This window comes from Chanodichthys erythropterus, chromosome 9 (assembly GCF_024489055.1).
Source record: "Chanodichthys erythropterus isolate Z2021 chromosome 9, ASM2448905v1, whole genome shotgun sequence".
NCBI classification, from domain to species: domain Eukaryota; kingdom Metazoa; phylum Chordata; class Actinopteri; order Cypriniformes; family Xenocyprididae; genus Chanodichthys; species Chanodichthys erythropterus.
In genome coordinates this window covers 28968899-28984471 of record NC_090229.1, presented here as the reverse complement: position 1 = coordinate 28984471, position 15573 = coordinate 28968899, and the positions used below count along the sequence as shown (strand labels likewise).

The 15573-nt window shown below is 35.4% G+C and overlaps 2 protein-coding genes across 2 annotated transcripts; both read right to left on the bottom strand.

The window, feature by feature from the left end:
* Positions 1-661: 661 nt before the first annotated feature.
* fmodb (fibromodulin b) lies at positions 662-5153 on the bottom strand. The gene is made up of 3 exons (XM_067393972.1): positions 5114-5153; positions 1130-2082; positions 662-813 (listed from the first exon to the last, which is right to left on the bottom strand). Exons 2-3 carry the CDS (start codon positions 2064-2066, stop codon positions 662-664), a joined length of 1089 nt encoding a protein of 362 aa, XP_067250073.1. The 5' UTR covers positions 2067-2082; positions 5114-5153.
* Positions 5154-6611: 1458 nt separating this feature from the next.
* Positions 6612-14971, bottom strand: mapkapk2b (MAPK activated protein kinase 2b). Its single transcript, XM_067393826.1, has 10 exons — positions 14780-14971; positions 13294-13433; positions 13132-13196; positions 12927-13006; positions 10108-10234; positions 9956-10031; positions 7899-8023; positions 7729-7814; positions 7410-7490; positions 6612-6992 (listed from the first exon to the last, which is right to left on the bottom strand). The coding sequence occupies exons 1-10, from the start codon at positions 14969-14971 to the stop codon at positions 6849-6851; spliced, it is 1116 nt and encodes a 371-aa protein (XP_067249927.1). The 3' UTR covers positions 6612-6848.
* Positions 14972-15573: the final 602 nt, after the last annotated feature.

Below are 15573 nucleotides of genomic sequence, written 5' to 3'. Positions count from 1 at the left end.
TTAATTGTTCCATGCATTTACTATTATTTGTACCATGCATTTACTATATTTTAAAATAATAATCATGTCTCTTGCACCCAGTATACAAGTACGCTGGCTTCATGCAACTACCCAGCTAACAAAATACGTTCTAAGAACGTTTTGCTAATGTTGCTATAGAGACGAACATGCAACTAAAATGTTTCAGAAAAAAGTTCCATGAACAATGTATAAAATGTTTTTGTGGTAACATTTTGAGAACATTATTAAACTGATAAGTCAATTGTTCTGTTAACATTATTGGAAGAATGCTTGCTCATAACATTAGCTAAAGTTCTGAGAACATTCCTTGTTAGCTGGGTAATCATTACATATTACTGCATACCCATCACACCTACATTTAACATTCCTGTCATTATTGATTGAGAAGTAAAATGGATATAAACAGAAATTTACATTTAAAAAGGCTTGTTCACATCTAAAGAAATCAAATGACTTTATAATGTTATAATCGTTATCCTAGCATTTTCTATTAATATTGGTAGGATGATTTCTTTATTAAAAAATGCCAAAATCACATGACTGTCAAATAGATAATACAAATAATACCTAAACTCTTTTTTGCAAGATTTTGTCAATGGTCATACGACTGGAGGTTACTGTGGATGACTTTTTGCCAGGCCTACAGGTCGATGTTGGTTGCCAGACGCAGACAGAGTACAGCTTCATTTGGTATGTCTTGGGCGCTGATTTCATTGGCCTCCAGTCGCAGTACACGCAGATTAGAGTAGTTGTTTGTGTCCACAACTCTGCAGAAACTGCTCACTGAAAATTCTGGGAAATGTAGGGAAAGCATTAAGTTATTGTCTTATCCAAACACAAACAGAGCCTAAATGGGGACATGGTTTGCATTAGAATGACCATGTGAAATATTACAATGTAGGTAAAAACTGTTAGAGCAGTACATTAGTGGGAATGCAGTAGGTTTTCATGAAATGTGTGAAACAAATTTTGGAGACCATCTGTGATATTTTTCAAAACTATTTTTCAAAGAAATATTTTTTGTAGGTTTCTTCAGGAGAAGATTTGGAAATAAGCCTCTGACATGCCTTGTGGTCTTATGTGTAACATTTCAAGGTGTTTTCTGTACCTTTGATCTTGTTGGCCTGGAGATACAGATTCTCCAGACTGGTGCTGATAGTGGGAATCCTCTCCAGCTTGTTGAAGGACAAATCGAGTTCCACAAGTGTGCTGACATTGAAAGCATTGGCTGGAATTCCCCCATTAGTGAGCTGATTGTGGGACAGCCGTACAAAGCGCAGCTCAGGCCGTTGACTCAGAAAGTCAGCAGGAATGCTGGATATACGGTTGTACTCAAGGTAGAGTTGGCTCAGCTTTGGCGGGAGACTTTCTGGAATCTTCTTCAGTCGGTTCCCTCGCAAGTCTAACAGAGTCAAGGATAGCAGACCCTCAAGTGCATTACCGAGGTCTTCGATAGCATTCATTTGGAGATGTAGGGCCGTCAGGTTGCTCATTCCACGGAAAGAATCCACCGGAACTACTGAAATATTGTTGTGATTCATGTGTAGATCTCGTAGGGAACGTGGTAAACCCTGTGGAACACGGCTAAGGTTGTTGTTGTGTAAAAAGAGGCGCTCAAGGTTGGGTAGTTTGGCGAAGACATTTTTACCAATCTTGTCAGAGCTCAGTTTATTGGTGTGCATGCTGATCCAAGCTAAATTTGGAGCATCATCAAAGACGCCATTTGTGATGCTTGTGATCTGGTTATTTTGAAAGTATACATACTCAATGTGAGATGGTACGAATGGCACATGCTGTAGCCTGCGGTTGTTGCAGTACATTGCTTTGGGGTAGGTAGTAGGACATTCACACTCCAAAGGGCAGTCTAGCACAGAAGGCTCATCCTCTGTACTTAGAGAGCCGAAATTGTTATTGTGACTACGGCCATAACCATGACTGTAGGCTCGGTTGCGCAGATAACTCAGCCAGGTTAAAGAGTTGGTCTGTTGTGTCATGGAAAAATCGACAAGACTTGCCAGCAAAAGCAGAAAAATCCAGCCTCTCATTTTCACTATGAGTTGCCTGTCAGGACACAAATACAAATGCAAATACACTTTCTGAGACCACTAGTGAAAAACACTTCATTTTGTTATAATTAAATTAGTAATTTGTCATTAGAAATGATTCATAATCAATTCATAATTTTTCAATAGAAATTCTTTATCAAATAACAATTTTTATCAAATAAAAATTATTTTGTTTAACAATGTTTATAATTAAATTATTTTTCATTATAAATTATTCATAATAAATTCATAATTTAAACAATTTTAAATAAGAATTATTACCAAATAGTTACCATTATTATTATTATTTTATATTATTTAATTTTATAATTAATTTTTTTTTCATTAGAAATACATTTTATATGTATTTCACTCTCAATTTATTAATAATACATATTTTTTCAATGCTAATTATTTAAATTATTATCAATAACAATATTATTACTATAATAATTACAAATTATTGTTATCATTATTGATGATGATGATGATGATGATGATGTTGTTAAAGAACATCTTCTGCTTCAATGAAGAACATTTTATTGTACAGTCACATGATCAGTGTCACATTTTATTTACTTTTTGATTAGTCTATGGACATGAACGATGAAGAACTGTTCAGTGTGATGTTATAATGTGATAATTTTTTGATGTTCATTTTTGTCTCTATCTATTTGTTCATGTAATATGTAAATTGTCAAGACAGTGGCTATTTACACTAAGTGAAAATAGCAACAGATTCTATTTACACTCAGTGCAAATAGTGATAGATGCTAATTACACTAAAGTTGCGTCCCAAATGACGCACTATACACTATACACTTATACACTATGTACTTGTGCACTATGCACTCATCCATGTAGTGCGTGAATTGTATAAGGTTATTTTGTCATTTAACAACAGAGTCCGATCCTCCCTTCCCCTTCGTAATTAAAGCTGCGACAGATGAGTGCACGAAGTGTCCAACATTCCACACTTCGTTTTTTCCGTTAATTTAGTGCATCATCCGGGTATTTAAAGTGCACTTTTTCTTTTTGGAATTTTAAGTGTGAACGCACTACTCGCACTATTTATACTTAAAAACGTCATAGAATAGTGCATAAGTACGCGAATTGGGACGCACCTTAAGTGAAAATAGCATATTTCGATGCCCCGTTTCCATTGGCCGTGCGGGTAATCATCACAGAGCGCAGCAGCGAAAACTGAACTATTTTGAACTTCGACTGCAGCATGCGCGCAAGCTCGCCAATGTTGCGCTCCGGTTGACGCAGCAACAAACCGTCCCTGCACGCCGCAAGCCATTGCAATACATGGTTTCATAGTGCAGTGCATTCCACGTCCTGTGTGAAAGGGCCATTACTCATTACTGCCGTGCCACTGAATTCCACGCGTCATTTTTAAAACTTGAGTGGCCCAACCAAACATTAGTGGGCGGAGCTAGTGTAAATAGCGTTTGCCAACAAGGGATGCTATTTGCACTTTGTGTAAATAGACACTCCAAATTTTTTCAATGTAACTCTTTTATATGATGATGGAGATACAATGATGCATTGCGTCACTGATTGTGATTAGTAATGATGGATCATCACAGTGATTGGTCATGTATTGATTTTAAATGAGATTGTGTTTGAATAGATTGTTTGTATATGCCTGATTAAGGTCAAGGGACAGAAATGTGATGAATAAAGCTATTTTGATACGTGTGCAAGTATTGATAGTGTGAGGGATTTTTTCGTTTTTGATTTTTGACCCTGTGAGGGTAATTATTGATTGATTGATTGATTGATTGATTGATTGATTGATTGATTGATTGATTGATTGATTGATTGATTGATTGATTGATTGATTGATTGATTGATTGATTGATTGGTGACCCTGAACATTCTTTTTTTTATTTCATGCCATAAAATTTATTTATTCTAGAATGTTCAGAAGTTTAAAATCCCACTACTGTATATGCAGTCAGTATAGGCACATAACATTTCCTTTTGTTTCATATGAACAGTTTCGAAGAACATTATTACAGCTCACAAACATTAAGGCAGACATGCATCTTATCTCTTCCTGACAATTGTTTCCATATACAAACTATCATTACAAGAATTCATCATCTTTATTTGCATGTGCTATGTTTTATATCTGTTATTATCTCAGGTCTGGGCAAGTATACCACTTATCTCATTTTTTTTTTCGTTGCAAGAAAACACAAAGTTTTTGTGAGAGAAGTGAGTTTTGCCTAAGGGAAGCTTTGGTACTGTAAATCTAGCTCTGGTGCTGGTGACAGATTCACCTCTTGGGGCGATATTAAAAACACTACAATAATGTCTGCTTACATTCTTGTTTGAACATGCATTGTGGTATTAATTTGATTTAATGAGGGGGGTATTAGGTTTATGGATTAAGCATATGTTTATGGATCTGTCTAATTGACTAACTTGTCAGACATATGGGTCATACTTTATATTTGGTGTCTTTAACTATTATATGTTCATTAAACAAAGTAATTGCTAGATACAATTTACTTATTGTGTTGTTCATTCAAAGCACCAACACCTTAAAATAAGGGGTAACCGGGAAGGCTCAACAGTGTAATTATTGATTACAGAAATGAATTACATTCAGGATTTTTTTTTTTTTTTAAACGAGTACAATGAACAAAACATTGAATGTACACAATAAGTGCATTGTATTAATTTATTCATTTAAATGTTAGTAAATAGTAGTAAAAGACACTTAATATAAAGTGGGACCTATCTTCAAAACCCATGAATAATATCAAAATCATAAAGACATTTTTATGTTGATTAGAAATAACTAGGCTATATTAACTAGGCTTTTGCTCTCCCATTTAGTTTTTTACATTGTTATCCTTCAAGTTCAGAGCAGACTAAATTTACTTAAAATGAGAGAAAGATCAAATAAAATACAGTTAAAGTCAAGTTATATATAAACTGAATGTTTTCTGTTCAGTAAAAAAGTAAATTTTTATCATAAATGCATTGGCTTTCATGCAACATATCTGCTAAAATAAAGATTAAATACATACCTATAATTGTAGCCTCTGTACTGTTCACTGTCTTTTTGTCTTTTGTGTGTGCTTCAGTCGCTTTGGGATGAGAAGTGTAGAAAAGAGGTGGAGAGAGAGTAAATAAAAAAAATCAAATCAAATTTCAAGATAATGAAATGAAATCATCATCCTAGCACATAATGAATATTTGTATTACACATGCACTCATTTCTACACATGCACAACAAAAAAACATTAACTGTACCTTGTTTAATGTAGATCACATTCCAATAAACGAATACAGTTGCACAGCCCTTCAGCGCAAAGCCAATACAGTGAACCTTTGTCTAATGCCTCACCAACATGTTATGCTGTGTTTTGTGCCTGAGGCTTTGTGAGTATGAGTGCCATGTGTGAGAAGCCAAAACATCTGCATTTTAACAGCCTGGCTTCATAGATTGTCAGGACGGGACCCCTGCCTTATCATTATCCTTACACAGGATGAGCCTTTGTGTGCATGCATTTCTAGGGCATCTGACCTAGTATGATCGGCATGTTTAAATTTAAATTACAGTGGTTCTACAGGGTTGCTTATCACTAAACTATACTGTTTACAAATACCTTGTATAGTTAAAACATGATGAATGGGAGTGATATCAACATAGACCAACTGGATCTCTTGCAGTTAACTACTGGCTAGCAATCGTAAAAGCTAAAACTTTATTATATAACTTACAAAAACAAAACAGGCAAGCCATAAATATCAAAAGGTTCAAAATTAAGAACCCATTATGGACCACTGTGAGCGTTTTAAATGGTCTTAATGAATGGAAGGTGTTGTTCTTAAGTGCAAATCATCCATCACATTAAGAAATGCCCAGAATACTTGGAATTATATTTATATAACCATATTAATGTGTTTTTGTTTTTATAAAAGACCATGGTGCATTTAATGATGTCATGATGGCTGAACAAACATAAAGGGGAAAGTACTCATATGGAGTCAATTAGTCATTCATTTGTCACAAGGGAATGTTTAACCAGCACTCATTTCTTGAGCTTAAAGCAGATGAATTCATGCTTGATTTAAATAATGCATACCGATGTGTATTATATAACATTGTGATGTAATGGTTTAGGCCGCTGTTTATTAGATTTTGATCAATTCACTTTTTAACAGGATGCTAACATAATGCACACGCATGCAGTATCAAACACATTACAAAACAAGCATTAATGCTTGGTTAAAAAGTTAATGATAAACTGGATACTATTGTCAAAAAAATGATTGATTTCTATTTCAAACAAATGCTGTTATTTTGAACTTAATATTCATTAAAGAATCCTGAAAAATTGTATCAGTGAGAACAAAGGAAACAGGTACAGGAACTAGAAATAAAATAAAACAGAACATACACGTGACAATAATATTTCACACTTACTTTTTTACTGTATTTTTGATTAAATAAATTCAGCCTTGGTGAGCATAGGAGACTTCTTTCAAAAACATTTAAAAATTTTACAGATCCCAATTTTTTAAACAGTGTATGTGTGCGCACAACAGGCCTTAAAACGGTTTCAAGAACCAAAACTTCAAACACATATAAAATTTTAATCAGAACTACTGGAACACCTCAAACATCCTCCCAGACATTAGTCAGGCTATAACTGCAAACACTGAATGATAAATGGAGAATAAATGGCATGAAAGAGTACATTTTTGTCCTCATTCTCCAATTATTGACCTACACATGTCCACATATGCATTTGTTTGTCACAGTCCTGGTGCTTCTTTCATTGCAGCCGCCATTTTCTTTCTTCTCTTCAAAAGAAGAGGATTGGATGAGTCCTCGATCGCTTTGATCTTTATTTGTTCGTAGTCCACTCTCATTGTTGCTAAGGCATTAGACATCTCTTCCTGTGCATTTACACACACAACAGACTTACCAAAGCAATTACAGAAAATTATGATTATTGGTTCTTATGGTCTATATACACTATTTTCAATAGTTTGGGGTTGGTAAGATTTTATAATGTTTTGTAATAAATTATTTTATGTTCATTTAATATATAATACAGTAAAACAAACAGTAATATCGTGTTTGTGAAGTATTATTTCAATTTAAGATAATAATACTTTTTTCAGGAATCAAAAGAACATTTATTTGAAATAAATATTTTGTACAATTTTAAATTTCTTTACTGTCACTTTTGACCAATTTAAAGCATCCTTGCCGATGCTTGTACTAGCCCCAAACTTTTAAAAAGTAGTCTGTTTCATTAAATATTTGATTTTTGTTTTCATGTCTGAATATATAACCAACAGAAAACAGACCTTGACTTTATCCCAGACATCACTTTCTTCCATAAGGACTCGACTTGTGTGCAGATGTGTCGGAGGAACCGTCATTGACTTCTGCATAGATCCCAAGAGAGAAAGATGCACAAATTAAATATTAAAACTTTAAATGTACAAATAATCATATAAGAGCAAAATGTTATGATGAACACCACTGTCCCCATAATTAATCAAATTTATCAAACAGCATGCAAATGAATTCTCAAAAAACATGGCCTTAATTGCCATTTACTTGTGTACCCTTGATCGTAAGACCTTTGCCTGTTTAGTCAAAGATTAAAATGCTAATGCTCACATTGATCCAAGAATGGTTCATGAATTCTGTGATGGTCATTCTCTCTGTAGGATCTGTTTTCAGCAGTTGGCAAATGAGCTGCTTTGCTGTAGAGTGAAAAAATGTCTTATCACATAATATATGTGTGTGATGTTGAACAAAATGCACCATCATAAGTGTTGTAAAATTACCTTCCTCTGACACCTGTGACCATTCAGGGTTTGGAAATTCATACTGGCCATTCCGTATCCGTTTTCTCATTCCCGGTGAGAGTTGTAAGCCATGGTTTGAGTAGAATGGTGGATATCCACACAACCTAAGAGGATATGTGATGGTTGTGAATTTAAACGCAGTAACATACACTCTAAGAAATAAAGGTTCCAAAAGGTTTATTTTCTCAACAATGCCAAAGAAGAAACATTTTCTGTCATGACAACTCTCAGAGTATTTGGCCTGGTAATGGATATTAAAATGTTAAAATGTTTGGTATTGGCAGAATAGATCTGCTACAAGCTGCTGTTATTGCTGCTGCTGCATAGAAAGTATAGGACTCGCTATACATACATACTGCTGTAAGAATGTAAGACATGCTGCTGCTGCACAATATAGCATACATGAATTACCCATAGCAGATCTATACAGGTGGAGCTGGGGGAGGTGGAGGTTTCCTGAAAGTGCACTGCACGCTGCTACAACAAACATTGACCAAGTATTTGAAAGTTGAGCAGCAAGCTCAATGGCTGCTGATGCAACAGGAACCAATCAGTTGCACCCTATAGAGAATGTGATTGCTAGCAAATTGAATTAAGGACCTATTAGCCTGCGACATCAAGAGTTTCATGACAGAACTTTGAATTTGGCTTCCCCAAAGAACCTTTCTCTTAGTTCTTAAAGGCACAATATGTAAATTTTCACCTCTAGAGGTCGCTTATTCAAAACAAAGGCGTAGCTTGATGAGGCCTTGATTTCGCAGAATCATGGGAAGTGTTGTCTTCACGTCTACAGCCGGTGGAAAATCATGTATATGGATAAGATTATTAACATTACTGTAGTATGAAACAGAGCAGGGCCGAGTGTTGTGCAAGCAGAAACTTGGCCACTAGAGTGATTGCTAATGAGAGACGCAGAAGAACTTTTATTATGCCGCAGTTGCTTCTTCAGGTCAAGCGTATGTGGGGTAAAGCAGTGCTGTTTTATCATATTAGATACATTTGTGTGTTAAAGTTGTTATAGTGTTACTCTGCGTTCGCTCGGCGGCTACTATGAGACACTTGTTGCACACTGCAGTAAGTTAGATCGATATTAGGCATGGTAAAACATGGTACTCGCTGTAAATCAAGAAAACAAGATTTGAACAATAAGTCTTACTGTGTTGAGCTATATAACATGATTAGTTTTCTGTCGATAAATGTATCCAAACAGTTGCTCACCTGTCTAATAAAACACATAATAGATTAAAGCGTCTTTGGTTTTTCCATGGTTTTTACAAAATAAAACCGGAAACCGGGGGGGTAATGCGGGTATGATGTCATTGATAGGCGACACACGGACATGATCCATGCCCTGGATAAAATTGGTTATTCTTCTGGATTTAAACATTCTTGGAAACATTTGTGACCCTAGACCAAAAAACCAGTCAACTGAATCCTCTGAAATCTGAATAAATAAGCTTTCCATTGATGTATGTTTTGTTAGGATAGGACAATATTTGGCCGAGATACAACTATTTGAAAATCTGGAATCTGAGGGTGCAAAAAAAATCAAAATATTGAGAAGATCGCTTTTAAAGTTGTCCAAATGAAGTCCTTAGCAATGCATATCCACTCACAAAAATACATTTTTGATATATTTATGGTAGGAAATTTACAAAATATCTTAATGGAACATGATCTTTACTAAATATCCTAATGATTTTTGGCATAAAAGAAAAATCAATCATTTTGAACCATACAATGTATTGTTGACTATTAAATATACCTGTGTGACTTATGACTGGTTTTGTGGTCTAGGGTCACATTTGGTATAATGTAAGTACAAAAGTCAACAAAATATATAACATTGTTCTAATGGTTTTTGGATATTATATTGTGCCTTTAGAAGAACCAATTTTTCTTCAAGTGAAGAACATTTTTATAATCTAAAGAATTTTTTGTGGAATGGAAAGGTTCCATGGATGTTAAGGGTTCTTCATGGAAATATAAATGGCAATAAAAGAATATTTTATAGCAATCAGAATGTTCCCACTCACAGGATGTACATGATGACTCCTAATGACCACATGTCACATGACTTATCATATTTCTCTGGACCAAGCACCTCTGGGGCTAAAAGAGAAGGATTCACTTTAGCGTCCTTGTATTATGATACCAAATGAAACTCGAAACTGACTTGTCTTCTTACCCACATAATAAGGTGTATAGCATGGGGTGGTCAAGCAGTTGTTGGATGTGGTCTCTTTGGCGAATCCAAAGTCTGTAAGCTTGAGCTGGGCATCTGGCTGTTTTGATGTGTACAGTAAATTCTCTGGCTGCAAATTAAATATTAAATATAAATTAAATATAAACAGATTCTTGTGTTTATATGCATGGAAATTTAGCTGTATGATGTGTGTTGTAAAAGTCCTACATTGTTAACTATTAATACATATATAAGCACCAGGATAGAAACTAATTTCTCATTATATTTTTTTAAGCTTTAATACTATAGGACTCAACAAGTAATAAATGGGGAAAACCTTCAGGAGGGGTTTTAAATGGTCTTACAAATGGTTCCACTTTTATATGATCAGTACATATTGTATTCTCTTGGCTTCCAGCAGTGAGCAAGTATAAGATTACAGAATAACTGTTCTTCCATAAATCCTTTTAGTTATAAATATCTTTAGTTACATTATTTGCAAGGTTTAATGCGATGATTAAATTCCCATGTTAAATTAAATTCACAAATCTAACTGATTACATTTTAAATTGGAATCCACTGCAGGATCCAACAATTGCATAACACATAGGATAGACCAAATGTCCACAGGAATACAAGCAAATTTACAAAGTCACATTATGGGTATAATAAAGTTATGCCTTAATTATTCTTCAACATGAACCTAGGCCTTTTAACACTAACCATTCAGCAATGTTTGTGTGTGTCATCTTTCTGTCCTTTATCAAAAAAGTTAAGTTTTAAATACAAAGGATAATTTCAGTAAACCAGATATAAAAGCTGTCTTACAGAAAAATGTAATATTGCGAAATATTATATAATTTTAAATAACTGTATTCTGTTTGAATATATATACAGTGAGGAAAATAAGAATTTGAACACCCTGTTATTTTGCAAGTTCTCCCACTTAGAAATCATGGAGGGGTCTGAAATTGTCATCGTAGGTGCATGTCCACTGTGAGAGACATAATCTATAAAAAAAAAAAAAAACAGAAATCACAATGTATGATTTTTTTAACTATTTATTTGTATGATGCAGCTGCAAATAAGTATTTGAACACCTGTCTATCAGCTAGAATTCTGACCCTCAAAGACCTGTTAGTCTGCCTTTAAAATGTCCACCTCCACTCCATTTATTATCCTAAATTAGATGCACTTGTTTGAGGTCATTAGCTGCATAAAGACACCTGTCCATCCCATACAATCAGTAAGAATCCAACTACTAACATGGCCAAGACCAAAGAGCTGTCCAAAGACACTAGAGACAAAATTGTGGACCTCCACAAGGCTGGAAAGGGCTACGGGGAAATTGCCAAGCAGCTTGGTGAAAAAAGGTCCACTGTTGGAGCAATCATTAGAAAATGGAAGAAGCTAAACATGACTGTCAATCTCCCTCGGACTGGGGTTCCATGTAAGATTTCACCTCGTGGGGTCTCAATGATCCTAAGAAAGGTGAGAAATCAGCCCAGAACTACACGGGAGGAGCTGGTCAATGACCTGAAAAGAGCTGGGACCACCGTTTCCAAGGTTACTGTTGGTAATACACTAAGACGTCATGGTTTGAAATCATGCATGGCACGGAAGGTTCCCCTGCTTAAACCAGCACATGTCCAGGCCCGTCTTAAGTTTGCCAATGACCATTTGGATGATCCAGAGGAGTCATGGGAGAAAGTCATGTGGTCAGATGAGACCAAAATAGAACTTTTTGGTCATAATTCCACTAAACGTGTTTGGAGGAAGAAGAATGATGAGTACCATCCCAAGAACACCATCTCTACTGTGAAGCATGGGGGTGATAGCATCATGCTTTGGGGGTGTTTTTCTGCACATGGGACAGGGCGACTGCACTGTATTAAGGAGAGGATGACTGGGGCCATGTATTGCGAGATTTTGGGGAACAACCTCCTTCCCTCAGTTAGAGCATTGAAGATGGGTCGAGGCTGGGTCTTCCAACATGACAATGACCCGAAGCACACAGCCAGGATAACCAAGGAGTGGCTCTGTAAGAAGCATATCAAGGTTCTGGCATGGCCTAGCCAGTCTCCAGACCTAAACCCAATAGAGAATCTTTGGAGGGAGCTCAACTCCGTGTTTCTCAGCGACAGGCCAGAAATCTGACTGATCTAGAGAAGATCTGTGTGGAGGAGTGGGCCAAAATCCCTCCTGCAGTGTGTGCAAACCTGGTGAAAAACTACAGGAAACGTTTGACCTCTGTAATTGCAAACAAAGGCTACTGTACCAAATATTAACATTGATTTTCTCAGGTGTTCAAATACTTATTTGCAGCTGTATCATACAAATAAATAGTTTAAAAATCATACATTGTGATTTCAGGATTTTTTTTTTTTAGATTATGTCTCTCACAGTGGACATGCACCTATGATGACAATTTCAGACCCCTCCATGATTTCTAAGTGGGAGAACTTGCAAAATAGCAGGGTGTTCAAATACTTATTTTCCTCACTGTATTTAAAATAATTAAAAATTATACAATTATTTTATAATGCCAAAGCTGAATTTACAGCAGCAATAATTCCAGTCTTCAGTGTCACATGATCCTTCAGAAATCATGCTCAAGAAACATTTCTGTTGAGCTTTATTTATTTTTTGTAAACAATTATATTTTGTAACATTATAAATGTCTTTACTGTCACCTTTGATCAATATATTGCATCCTTGTTGAATAAATGTAGTAATTTCTTTAAAAAAATAAATGCCCCCTTTTGAACAGAATAATATAATTCTGTCTGCTGATACATAATGATGGCTGTACAGTAGCTCACCTTGAGGTCTCTGTGAGCAATGTTAATACCATGCAGAAACTCGACAGCTTCTCCAATGCTTCTCATTGTTTCTGAGGCCTCTAATCATTTTGTGGAGTCAAAGGGGAAAAAAACAAAAAATAGAGAATTAATAACTGGGATGTGTTTACTGTTTTCTAATCAATGGAGTTGAATGAGTGTATGTGCTTGATGTGAGGATCTGTACCTCTTTCAGTGAAAGCTTGATCACCACGTTCCTGAATGCGGCGAAAGAGTTCTCCCCCCTCCATACTGTTTAAGTGACATATAGAATTTGAAGGCACTTTTATCTGGCCTGTTATATAACCAATTAATGACAATTTGATTTAAGTGTGTTAACAAGCCTTACCACTCCATGATGAGAAGCAAACACTTTTTGCGTTGGTAGTAATTCTCAAAGACATCTTCAATTTCTACGATACGTGGGCAGCTTGATGCCCTGCAGTGAAGTTCCACCTCCCGTCGAGCCTTAGGGGTGTCCCGCAGCATCTGAAAGTGAGCGAAAAGCATCAAGAACAGCTTAATTCACGGTCTAAAATAATGGAATGATTTTTGCTCATTTGCCTCTATTGAATTTACTGGAACATGATTGTTGGAGGGCCTGCAGTATGTCCTGAAATATCTCAACCTCAGAGAGTCCCTAGCATTGTGTCTGGATAAACCTACTCAGCACATCTGTAATTTATTCTGTTTTCTCTTAGAATGGACCCTCTGTATTTACTGCTTAGTAGGGGTGGGAGGAAATCAATACAGCATAGTGTCATAATATTTTGCATGAGGATATTGTATCGAAACAAAGACGGCAAGTATCAATATTTTCAGGGCTTTAATTTCATCTGGATTAAAAGTATTAAGAATCGTGATAATATTGTGTAGTGTGGCCTCTGGTAATTTCCACCCCTACTGCTCAACAGATCCTAATGTTCTAATTCCAGCATCAAAGACATTTTGGCAAAATTTTGTATATTTGTAATTTTTCAATGGCATTAACAGGGCAGATGACAATGGTTCTGTGAAGAACCCCAATGGAACCTTTCCACTGCACAAGATAAAGATTCTTTATAGTGGAAAAAGTTCTTTAAATTTTTAAAATGTTCTTTACACAAAGAAAATAATTGTTCTTTTAAGAACTGTAAAAGGTATTTTTGAGGATCCCAATATAGTTCTTCTGAGGCATAGTTGTGGAAAAAACGGTTCTGGAACTTTTTTTAAGAGTGTAGATTTAATGGGGGATGTATGGATAAAAGATTACTGAGGCTATATTTGGGGTTCCTAAAATTACCACATTGGCAGAGCCCTTGGAGAATATATTGGCAGTTTTATAAGGAATTTAAGTCTATATCTTAAGAGCTTCATGGATCCCACATAGTTCCTGACAGGGCTGACAAGACTGTTAATAGCTCCTGCAGTAACCATAATGGAAAACGTTTTGAGGCACCTGAAATATTAAAAGTTCACTGAGTACACAATACAATATCTGAGGCACCTTTAGTTTTTAAGATATGAGTTTTTATTATATTTTTATAGTGTGGAAATGTCTATTTTCAGGAATACGAAATCCCCATTTACCAAAGCGTTTAGGTTATGTGAAAACTCAAAACGTAATGATACATGAACTCATAAGGGACCATGTACAGTATGAGTACAAGCAGGAGAGAAATTAATTTAATGAACAGTGAATAGCTGGTAGGTCCTTATCAGTCATAACACTGTAACTGTAACCAAGATTGACACTGTGATTAGAAACATTCACCCTTTTTACCTTCTCTTAATTCGCTTCAAATTGTATAGTTTGGATATGAATATATGTCACATGAACAAAATAGATAGCCTACCTTTAAGGCATAGTGTTTGCCGTTTTTCTTCTGGAATATTTCCCAGACCTTGCCATTGATGCCTATCCCGAGCACTTGTCCTGCAAGCTTATACTCCTCAGTTATTACCTTCTTCTTTATCTTCAGGGATGATTTCAGTGCCGACTCACTGGAAAGCACTGAATCATTTTTACTTTCTGTATTATCTAACATAGTGGTAGACTGTGTTCATCTCTGTCTGTGCAGCAGCGAAGACTTCTTTAGACCAGCTTAAAGGATTTTAAAAGGATCCAATTAACAGGGCTGGTTTGAATATATTTACCTGCATGAAAGGAGACACAGACATTTCTAAAAAAATTTAAAAAAAAAAATTAAAAAAAGGTAATTGTAATATCACTGTTCTGATGTTACTGTTTTTTTTTATTTTTGTTTTTTTTATATATATATATATATAACAGATACCGCCATTCTGACTTTTTTCTCTCAGCATTGTGAGATATAAAATCGCAATTGCGAGTGATAAAGTCCGAACTGCGAGATATAAAAAGTCGCAATTATCTTTTTATCTTTTACTTAGCTTCCATAGTGGTTAGTCCCGTAAATTCTGCTTAACATCTTTTTATGCTACGGAAGAGGAGGTTTGGAAATACAAACGATGTTGAGTATACCTAAATAATGCACAGTTTTTAATTTTCGGTGATATATCCTTTTAAAACTGACAAGTCATCATGCGTTAATATTTTTCTTTTAAAAATATAAATCAGTTAAAAGCTTGAATGATATTACTTTCAGAAGTCTGGCGGTCACTTCAACAG